The 10,989-nt window shown below is 41.5% G+C and overlaps 2 protein-coding genes across 2 annotated transcripts; one reads left to right on the top strand and one right to left on the bottom strand.

Annotated features, from left to right (window-relative positions):
* Window positions 1-843: 843 nt before the first annotated feature.
* On the top strand, window positions 844-8,604 carry LOC141845135 (uncharacterized). Its single transcript, XM_074733184.1, has 6 exons — window positions 844-1,398; window positions 5,533-6,795; window positions 6,884-7,056; window positions 7,219-7,434; window positions 7,511-7,661; window positions 7,749-8,604. The coding sequence occupies exons 1-6, from the start codon at window positions 873-875 to the stop codon at window positions 8,366-8,368; spliced, it is 2,949 nt and encodes a 982-aa protein (XP_074589285.1). The 5' UTR covers window positions 844-872; the 3' UTR covers window positions 8,369-8,604.
* A 104-nt stretch (window positions 8,605-8,708) lies between these two features.
* On the bottom strand, window positions 8,709-10,608 carry LOC141845404 (malate synthase, glyoxysomal). The gene is made up of 4 exons (XM_074733467.1): window positions 10,255-10,608; window positions 9,844-10,175; window positions 9,439-9,769; window positions 8,709-9,362 (listed from the first exon to the last, which is right to left on the bottom strand). Exons 1-4 carry the CDS (start codon window positions 10,606-10,608, stop codon window positions 8,709-8,711), a joined length of 1,671 nt encoding a protein of 556 aa, XP_074589568.1.
* Window positions 10,609-10,989: the final 381 nt, after the last annotated feature.

The following is a 10,989-nucleotide window of genomic DNA, read 5'->3' as shown; positions in this document are numbered from 1 at the left end:
AATTTAAATATACATAAATTAAAGTTCAAATAATTGAAATCGAATTTCAATTTAAATCATTTTGAATTATAATTCGATTCAGTTGGAATCCAGGTTCTATCAATCTAAATTCAAATTTTATTTTGAATCAAACTCGAGTCAAAATTATTTATATTCTCTAATTTCAAATCAAATTCGAATATCACATATATTTTTTAAACTAAACCTAAATATTAATATTTTTATATTATTTGACTTGATTCGATTCGTTTACACCCCTATGCGAATGAGAAATCCGAAAAATTATATGCGCGTGGTTAAGTAAAATATCAATTTTAAAAACGTTTCATTAGGTCATACCTAACGACTCGATTTAACTTTAACTTCCATCCACAATAATAATAATAATAATAATAATAATAATAATAATAAAACTAAGTCAATTTTTGTGTTTACTTGGTGCTTAAATTTTCCTTTTCTCACTTTCTCTGTATTTGGGTGAAAAATATTATATCATCGGGATGTGATTGAGTTGATTATTATGAGACGAATTTATTAAAATGAATAAGAGTTAAATTTCGATCAAACGGACACAATATCTTTTTAATAGGATCAATTATAATTTTTTAATTTAATTTTTTATAGATAATTATGAAATTAATAGTGTGAGCTATTATAATCACTGATGAGAGGTAAAAAAATATTGTGAAAAATAATCGAAATTAAAAATCCATTTTCTCATACTTTTTTTTACCCTTTTTATTTTTTATTATATTTATCTTTCTCTCCGGCCTTCCTCGAAATAAACACACCATTAATAGTAATCGGCTGTTCGATGCTCGTGAAATCACGATCCGTCGCCCTGCTCGCCTCGCTTTCCTTCAGCGGCGATCATGCGCTCCGGCGGTGCCCCTTCCGGCAACCATCGACACATGCCGCCCCTCCCTACCCATTCCCCGTCACTGCCGCCTCCGCCGCCACCGGTACCTCCACCGCTTCCGAACTCCTCGAGCTCCTCCACCCTCTCGGCGTGGGCTCCCCCTTTCACCTTTGACTATGCCTTCCCCGTCCCTCCGCCGCCCGCCCATCACGCTTCCGTCGCTCCACAGGCTCTCCTAGTCTCAGATCGCCCCTCCTCCTCCCGGTTGCCTTCTCACAACTCCGCAGCAGTCTCGCTCCGATCCCACACCAGAACCGGCGCCCTCGGCGTCGGTGACCCCTACTACGCCCACTACTATACTAGCTCGCAGCTGCGGGCTCTCGATGATTCCTTCGGGCCCTCGTCGGCCTTCTCTGAACTTGGACCTGCCCCGTGGAACAAGCCGTTCGATGAGGAGGTAGGGCATGCGAAGCTCTCTGATACGGCACCGCCATGGGGGGAATCACCTTTTAGCTACACGGCACCATCTTTCCAGGAAGGTAATTTCGTCCTCTCCTTTCTTAGTTTTTCAACGATTTACGATTCTATAGGTATTCGATCTTTTGAACTTGGATACGAAAGGTGCAGTTTATCCCGTCTATGAATTTGACGGGCTTCGTTACCTTTATAAGGTTCGAGATAAATCTACATGATGCTCGCCACCATGGTTGCTCCTACTGTTCTTCACTGAAAACGTTTTTCGTGGTGAGAGAGTCATCTGCGATCGTTTGTGGAGCTAACTGGCCATGAATGGATAAACAATATGGCTAAATGGGGCATTTTTCTTTTACTGCTTCTACATATGAGCTGCAAATCCCATATTGAAACCATATTTTCCACTAAAATAGTTTGCTGATACGAAGATTCCCCCAAACAGAAATTAGCATATCTTATTTTACTTGCTTTTCAATCTAGGGTAGCCAACTTCCTACGACAATGTTCATCTGATGATGGTAGTATCCAACATTTGTCAAAAATAAATGGAAATGTTCACATGTCTCTAAGTTTCCTTGCTAATTCTGTTCAACTAGAAATGAATATGTAATGCTAGAATTAGATTTTTTTTTCTTCCTCATGTAATCATTAAATGTTCTTGATATGCTTGGAAACTAATAGAAATACAAAAAAAAAAAAACCTTATGAAAATGTGGAGTTGCCTAGAAGGTGCTAGTAAAATTCAACTTTTCTTTTTGTCTGGAATGGAGTTATTAGTGTGAGAATGGTAGAGGGAGAAAACTTTGTTTTGAATGATAGAGTGAGTTTTTGACTGCCCTTTTTTTTGTAGAGTGATGTTCCCATCAGATAAAACAAAAAGATGGGAAATATACTTCCCCAACTCTTGTTAAGTATTGACTTATTGAGGTGCTAAATTTTCCTCTAGTCACTAAAGGCATGCAATCATTATATAGGTAGATGAATATTCTATTCTTAATTATGGCTTCCGAAAAATAAGGAAAGTAGGAGATCATCCAAAAAATTCAAGACGTGAGGTCACTAATTATTACTGCCTTATACTTCAGAAATTTCATTCAAAGAATGATGAATTCCACTCTTACTGCCATGAAACAAACTAAATCCAGAGAAGGTGTGTATATGATGTTTTGTTTTCATTTTAAGATCAAATCACATGTCTTCTCTGGATTTACTTTGCTAATTAATCATCTCATGCCCAGCTATGGTGCATAACAAAATGATGCTTACCTACTCAACAAGACAAGCATATACGCAAGGTAATCACTTCATAATCAAGTTTTTTTTACAACATGTAGGTTTTTGTACAAGTCACAACATTAGATTGGCACTCTCTAAACAACAATTGATGAGTTTGGAACACGGATATGATAGTTAGAATCCAGTCTCAACCAATCCATCCCTAGAATAATATCGAACACCTCCCAAACTAATAAATCCACATTGACAAACTGTCCGTGAAATTCAGAAGACAACCCCTAATGCCTTTTGTCTACCTGATTATTGCCCGATGATGTCAACACTGCCAGGCTGTAATGAATTAAAGATACTCAGGGATCTGCTGTTAGACAAGTTTCAAATAAAACTTTATCTTCATGAAGTAAAGTGAGATCTTTTGGCAGATAGACAAAATGAGGCATTGATATGCATTTCCTTTGTAATTGTCCTTAATTATTATATGTATCCACTGTAAAAATTTCCAGTTTGGAATTAACATATCGTGAACACGATTTAATATTGTAAACTATGTAATATGTTTACTTTAGAGGTTTAGATTGCCACTATTGGATTTTGGTTTGCTTTGGTCATATGTTATCTTTGTCTAATGAATTGAGTATTAGTATACACCAAATTATTTTAGTATTGTTCTACCTTTTTGTATTTGGAAGCAGTTATGTGTATTTGGTTTGTTGTTATATATAATTAATGCTATACCTTTACTCCGGATGACTGTTGCTTTTCTAACCATTCTCTGTTAATCAGACCTTTTGGTTTCCCCCCACTCATGTTGTGACTTTAGTAAGAGAATGTTGGATCTTGATGTGTTGAACCTAGATCCATACTTATGTCTGGCACTTGTACCAAGATCAAATAAAATTGTTGCCATTCCATCCGATAGTCCATCACATTTTCTGGGATACTAATTAGTAGTCTCAGCCTGAATATTTTTTTGCAAGCTGTTGAATCTGTTGATGAAGAGGATGAAGATGTGGAAAAACTATATGAACATGTGGGTCATGGGCTCATGGCCATCATACATCTTAATATGATTTGCTTCTTAGTAATTATATTAAAATCAGGAAGTTTTTGCTTGACAATGCTGGCTTCTTTCACACCTCAGACACCAGTATCTTCGAATCCCAGGCCTTCTGTTAAAATCTACTAAATTATTTTCCATAGAGTATGTCACAAACCTAAAATCCTCTTGTTGAATCACTCCCTAATTTCACCTACTTGTTATCGAAGACAAGTCACATAAGTTGCTGTCCATGAGAAAAATGCAGCAACTCCTGATGAATTGGAGAACTTTTCTCCTCTCGATTCTGATATTCCTGATACTGCACTCATTGGATTTGATTGGTCACAGCAGATACAGTTTTAACCGATAAGGCTCAAAGTAGTAAGGAGTGCAATCATTTGTTAGGAAAGGGAAAGGTTCAGATCCTAGTTCAGGAATTAACATTTCTAAACGTAAATCATTTGCTGTATCAAAGGTGAAAACGATGGAGAGTATTATGGAAGTATATTTCAGCAAGGCAAACTCACTTGATTTGGTTAAAGATATACATGAGAGATCATCTGCTCAAATACTGCTGATTATTCTCCTGTTACCAATAGTGAATAACTAAGGCAAAGTCAAGAATATGAAAAGTGTGATGATTTTAGCTTAGAAGATGGTGATTTTCGGTAACTTTCAACAAGTAGATTATGGTGCAACTCCAATTTCCCCCAAATTCAAGCATTCTGCAGGGAATGTAGGAGTGTCACCAGCAGAAAGCCCTCGATCATGGAACTCTAATGTCCACTTATCCACTAAAATCCAATGCACAGCTTGATATAGAGCTCCCAAAGTAGTGGAAATTTCTAAATGACATATTAGCTCAACAATAGATATGGTCATAGTAGAAAATAGGCATAGATTCGATTTTATCAACTTCTGAAGATAGAGTATATGTTTCACTCATTCAGAAAATACTACTGGCCAATAGGTCTCTCAGAACTTGTTACTCTGTGATAGCATTGTTATCACATACCGTTGAGCCTGAGGTAGGTTTGTCCTTATGTTCACTTGAAACATAGACTCGACTTCTACATAGGTGAGCTAATGTCGATAACAATTCTTTTCATTCACATTGGCATCCTTAAGATACAACCAACAACCAATAACTTCATAATGTTGTTTCAAGTCAAACAACAATTCGACCAATCTATTTAAATTGAAGGAACACCACAATTATGTGAATTAACTCCAGATAGCAATAAATTGCACATGCAGGAGTGAACAATGCTATACCCACATGAAATTAAATATCAAACATTGATACATACTATAACCTAGCAGCTGAAGGACTGGCAGCTATTCATTCTCAGCCACAAGCAGAGAATCCTCTAATAAAGTCTATCAAAAATGAATTAGGAAGAAAAAAATCGTGTGCGAGAATCATGGTAGTTTTTAAGTCTTTAACTGTTTGATAAAATATCAAATATGTTAAGTTGAATTGATTTAGGTTACAACAACATCCTAAGATAGAAGCAACAAGAATAATACAATCCCAAGTTTTCGAACAATTCATGCTCAAAAATCTGCTTTTTCTATTTTCTTCAGGTTTAGATTCGTGTTTTGTACTGAAACATTCAATATTCTGTGTTCTGGATGGTACAGATTCAAATATCAGCATCTTTTGGAATGCTAATGTTATGTTACTGTTGGGTACCATGCTACGACTCATAAAAATACCAAATGTATTCTTATGGGTTTCAACCAATTGGTGGGGTGACCATTATTTGTTAGTGCTAACTGAATTTATATTCTAGATCAATCTTGTTGTTTTAAATGTGGACTCAAGATTTGCATTGGCCATAAATGTGTGGTTTCAATATTTTTGAAGTTTAAAATGTTGTGTATCACTTGATCATTGTTTTTTATTTTTGTCTTCTTGCAGAACTTGCAGCTGATGGCAATGTCTATTCTGATAAGCATTCTTATGGCGTTTGGAATGGAAAATTTGCTGATTCAATGGCAGGGAAAAAAAATTACTTTAGATCTCAACAGTCTGAATGGTTACAGGATAACCACCCAGAGAACTATGAACAAGACATGGGGTCATCTTATTCCATTTTCAATGCTCCAATCTCAACACCAAGTGCTTTACTCAATGGAATACACCGTCCTGCAACAATTGGCTCAACTTCTAGGATAGGATCACATGATACTTCTGTTTCAAACTCTACATACAACCGTTACATGGCACAACTGGATTCATGTTCAGCAGATCCACTGATTTTCCATCCACCTGCAACATCTTCAACTTCAATTGAAGTCCATGGACTGTCAAACTTAAAAACTAGTACAAACATCAACTCTACTTTGCCATCTGTGAAGGTTCATCATGGAGGTTCCTATAAGATCAAAGGGCCATCAGTTGTACTTTCTAGCTCGAAGGAAGCTAATCTCAATCAAAACTTGTCAAGCAAAGGGGGATATGATGCAAAGATATGCAATGATTACAGCACAAATTCTTTCATGCCACCTGCAGTTTCAGGAGAATACCGTTCTTCCAATAATAATCAAGCTACAGAAAGCCCTTTAAATCTTTCTTCCATGTTGAGTTCTGAGTCGAGGTTAGGAAATGTGGTGATTGCTGATACTTCATCTAGGAGCAGATCCTTGGAACCAGATGACTCCATCAAGAGTTCTTCAGAAGCAGTTGATCAGCATAATCTTGCTGTTGACTCACCATGCTGGAAAGGAGCTCCATCATCACGACAGTCGCCATTTAGTGTTAATGAAATGCTAGTTGCTGAAATCGAGGAATCAAACAAGAATGATCCATGTTTTTGTCCAAAAACAATTCTGGAAGGTGTCGGAAACGCAAAAAAATCTGCAGAACAAATTGGAATTTTGAATTTTGGTGAAATTGAGAAAAGTTCTTTATCCGAAAAGCCAGACACAGAATACTCAGCGGTTGCTTCTTCAAGCATACAACATACAACTGAGGGCGCATATAAAAAACTGTCTGATTATATAAAAGATCAAGAAAATGAAATTTGTTCTGACACTGCTTGTGGGCAACAAATAAATGCAACAATTGAAGCTGAGAAAAGAGTTGAGGCACAGAATGTTTCTGATGCAAAATCAGTTGAAACAGAACGTAATGCTGGACATGAATTCTCACAAGCGAAGGGGATTGTTGATAACATCAAAGGTCTTACTTGTTTAGTAGGTTGTTTCTCGTTTTCTTTGTTTGGTTTTCTTAAGAATTGATAAATAGTTTCTTTTCCATTCCCTTTCAGATCCATGCTCCGCACGACAGAAAAGCATCAAGGATCTTGTTAAGTCAATACATAGTTATTCAGTAGAACTATTGTCTACCGACTTTAATGACAGCGAAGAATTCGAAGCTCATGATTGCAGACTTCTCTACTCAGTGATTAGCAATATTACGCTTCTCCTCAAAGACAAAAAGGTGCATGGTCTTCATTTATCCATTGTCAATAGAAAGGAATACAAAAAATTGTATTTCTAGTTATTTTTCTATAACTAAATACAGGCAACCTTTCTGTGTCAAAATGTTTAATTTATGACAGAGATATTGCACTAAATGCCATATAAGTTGATTATTTTGCAGGATCTTGTTGGCTTTAATCATTGTTCCTGTCTAGAGCCTGCTTGTTCTTGCAATATTTCTGAAAATACGAGAGTAAAGAAGAAGAATATGAACCATAACTGCAACATGAAGGGGAAGACATTCTCTGTCGGATGCAATTGTTTGAATGACGAGTTTAACAATTTTGTCATCAAATGCGGTGATGCAGATCTTAAGAAAGTCAATAGCAACACTCAGGTATTATTTATTAGCATTGGAAATATTTTTCTATTTGTCGATCCATTGATTTTGTGCATTCTTTTAAAATCTGCAGATTTTTGAGAATGCATTGTCTGAAACTTTTCGCGAGAGGGAAGAAAATGAAGGGACATTGTTTTACAAAAATCTCTGGATACAAGCAGAAGTTATGACCTGTCGACTGAAGCAAGAACTTCTACTTGCTCAAATGAAGATTGAATCAGACTGTAAGCACACTATTCTCAAATTGTCTTTTGACTTGCTATTGATGTTCTTTACTGAGATTAATATGTTCACTATTTTGATTTTTTCAGCGAAGCCTCCACGATCTGACGTATCTTCAAGCCTGTCTTCACAAACTAACCATGAGGAGCATAATTTGCCCTCAAAGCCCAAAGATATCGAAAGCATAAGAAAACAAGAAAGTGTTCCTGGTGGATCGGCGAATCACCAGTTGAACCATTCTGATGAATCTGTCATGGCTCGGTTCAAAATTCTGAAGGATCGGAACATCAGCTCTACTTCCAGAAGATTGGAGGAGGATTACATTCTCGATCTCGAGGATTTTGCAATGCACTCAGGTGCCAATGTAAACATTGGCAACTCTCCGGACACTGAAAATGATTCTGGCATGTATGATCTGCCTATCAATCTACCTGATCTCGGGTTCATGGAGCCTGTGGCAGAAGCACCTATCGTTTGGTCACCCTTCCGGGCCATGCCTCATACTCAGCCTCTTTCCGCAACGACCGACAAAACAGATGGCACTTCAAATGGAAACACCAGCCGAATGGCTCTCGGCCCCTTGTATGGATCACTGATCCAGTCCTACATGACATCCGCGAAAGGGAAAGGGATCTGGCCAAGTACCAGTGGGCAAGATAACACTCCCTTGGGGTGGGAGCATGTTCCTCAGGAAGACTCGATCCGGTAGCCATGCCGGAAAGCTGAGGGATCCTGCTGCTTTTTGGAGGCCTGCACCTCATGTACATAGTAACAGACCATTCGGAGAATCGTGGTTTTGAAACCTGAGAAAACTCCATATTTGACAATGTTATTAAAGACCATTTTCCATGTGTGCATGTTTGACGATATTCTGGAGGTCGATCTCTAAATATTCGGTAAGTGAATTATGAGAAAGTCGTCTACTTCCAAGATTTTGCTCCATAGTTCTTCCAAAAGGTAAATGCTCATTGTTTAGCAACTTGTTTATTAAGTTTATTCTATCGAGCTTATAACTTTGTTCTTACTACAACTGAACTGACGCAGGATGATCAAAACCTGGAAGGTGCCTTGGGGTGATGAACGACGACGTTGTTATAAGCATCCAGTGTGAGGAAGTCAGTCAGCTCCGGCGAGGTGCACTGCCTCGTGAAGATCTTGCAGGCCTCTTTGAATTTTCCATGCTCGAACTTCTCCTCGCCCACCTCGCTTCGGATCCTCCCCATCTCTTCCTCCACCACCCTCCCGAACAGCTCCGCCGTCGCCCTCACCTCCGCCTCCTCGCCGTCCAGCACGGCGCCGTACCTCAGCCACTGCCAGTTTTGCACCCTGCAGATCTCTGCCGTCGCCGCGTCCTCCATGAGGTCGTAGAGCGGCACCGACCCCGCGCCGGCGAGCCACGCGGCCAGGTACTGCACGCCGACGCGGGTGTTCAACCGGAGCCCTTCCACCGTCCGGACGCCCCGTGGCCGCTGCAGGAGGTCCTCCTCCGTGATGCCGCCGGCGTCCTCTCTCGTCACGGCTATCTGGTTAGGCTTGCCGCCCATGCTGCCGGCGAAGACTTCCATGATCACCGGGATCAGTCCCGGGTGCGCCGCCCACGTGCCGTCGTGCCCCGCTCGCACCTCGCGCAGCTTGTCCTTCCACACCGATTCCATCGCCGCCTCGTTGGCCGCCGGGTTGCTCCTGATCGGAATTTGAGCAGCCTTCCGAAAAAAAAAACAGAGCGATGAACGTTCGACTACAGCCCTAGCGAAAACAGAGCATGTAGTTTGATCATACCATTCCGCCCATGGCGTGGACGCCGCGGCGGTGGCAGGTCCGGATGAGGAGGTCGGAGTAGCTCCTCATGAAGTGTTGATTCATTCCGACGTGCGCCCGGTCGGGGAGGAGGCGGTCCGGGTGGCCGCGGAAGGTCTTCACGTAGCTGAAGATGTAGTCCCACCTCCCGCAGTTGAGCCCGGCGGAGTGATCCCGAAGCTCGTACAGAATCTCTTCCATCTGAAACACCGCCGGCAGCGTTTCGATCAGCACCGTCGCCCTGATGCTCCCTCTCTCGATTCCCGCCGACGACTCCGCCCGGTCGAATACTCTGTTCCATATACTCGCCTCCCTGCAGCAAGCTCACCATTACCTCGCAAGAAAAATCTCCAGCGACATTTCAGAGGCTGATAAGATTTTGATCACCTTGAGTGCTCCATCTTAGGCAGATAGAAGAAGGGGCCGGCGCCGGCACCGCCGCATCGTGAGCCCTGAAACACGGCGTGGTTGTGGAAGAAGTAGAGTCCGAAGTCGACGAGGCAGCCGGTCGCCGGCTCACCGTCGATGAGGATGTGGGCCTCCGGCAAGTGCCACCCCCGGGGCCGTACGAAGAGCTTGGCGACCTCGTCGTTGAGCTTGTAGACTCTGCTCCGGGCAGGGTCGTGGAATGTGATCGTCCCGTTGACTGCATCTCGCAGGTTGACCTGACCTCTCATCAGATTCTCCCATGTCGGCGACAATGCATCCTCGAAGTCGGCCTGAAAATTACAGTCGGAAGATCTCTTCTTTTTTCATTCAAAAAAATTTAATAAAAAGATGTTCGTCGGAAGCATCGACCATGAAGACTTTGGCACCGGAATTGAGTGCGTTAATGATGGTCTTCCGGTCCACCGGCCCGGTGATCTCGACGGTCCGGTCGGCGATGGCCGGGGGCACCGGCGCGCACACCCAGTCAGCTTCTCTGATGCAGCTCGTGGCCGGGTCGAACCCGGGCAGCTCGCCGGAGTTGTACCTCCGCTGCGCCTCGCGGCGGCGCTCCATGGCATAGCGGATGTGGGCGCGGAACTCCCGGTGCAGCTCCGCCACGAAACGCAGGGCGTCCTCGGTGAGAATGCCGGCGAACTCGGCATCGTACCTTCCTCTGATATCGACCCCCTCAGGCACGTCGTAGAATCTCCGGTTGGCGTCCATGAATGATGAATATTGCTAAGACACGAAGAATTGAAGTTGCTTTGCTACTCCCTGAGAGAATGTGCATATATAGAGAGAGAGGAAGGGTAGGGTTTTTTTTCCTTTTTTTTTTTCTTTTTTTTCTTTTCTTTGGAAAAGATGATGCAAGGTAGTTGGGGATGAGGAATGGGTTGATTGTTTTGTAGTTAGCCCGGGCATGGGTGAAGAGGTGAGGAAGTTAAGTTGATGAAGCGAAGGGTGATGATGAGATGTCGAGTAGCGATTAGCTCGAGTCGTCTAAGGGGACGAAGGTTGGTACGAGAAGAATGATTGAGATGACGAGTAGAGAATTAGTAGATGACTTGGTTAACTAGTACTTGAAGTGAGGTTTGAGTGTGTCTC

Source organism: Curcuma longa, chromosome 14 (assembly GCF_044706935.1).
Source record: "Curcuma longa cultivar G26 ecotype Majalengka, Jawa Barat chromosome 14, ITB_CL_G26_1.1, whole genome shotgun sequence".
NCBI classification, from domain to species: Eukaryota; Viridiplantae; Streptophyta; class Magnoliopsida; order Zingiberales; family Zingiberaceae; genus Curcuma; species Curcuma longa.
The sequence above is the reverse complement of the archived record's forward strand: the minus strand, read 5'-3'. Positions and strand labels throughout refer to the sequence as shown.

Coding starts and splice junctions, on each gene's coding strand:
- LOC141845135 (XM_074733184.1), top strand. CDS start 873: ATGCGCTCCGGCGGTGCCCCTTCCGGCAACCATCGACACATGCCGCCC. Junction 1,399..5,532: donor GGCACCATCTTTCCAGGAAG/GTAATTTCGTCC, acceptor GTCTTCTTGCAG/AACTTGCAGCTGATGGCAAT. Junction 7,435..7,510: donor AAGTCAATAGCAACACTCAG/GTATTATTTATT, acceptor TAAAATCTGCAG/ATTTTTGAGAATGCATTGTC.
- LOC141845404 (XM_074733467.1), bottom strand. CDS start 10,608: ATGGACGCCAACCGGAGATTCTACGACGTGCCTGAGGGGGTCGATATC. Junction 9,770..9,843: donor CCTAAGATGGAGCACTCAAG/GTGATCAAAATC, acceptor AGCTTGCTGCAG/GGAGGCGAGTATATGGAACA. Junction 9,363..9,438: donor TCCACGCCATGGGCGGAATG/GTATGATCAAAC, acceptor TTTTTTCGGAAG/GCTGCTCAAATTCCGATCAG.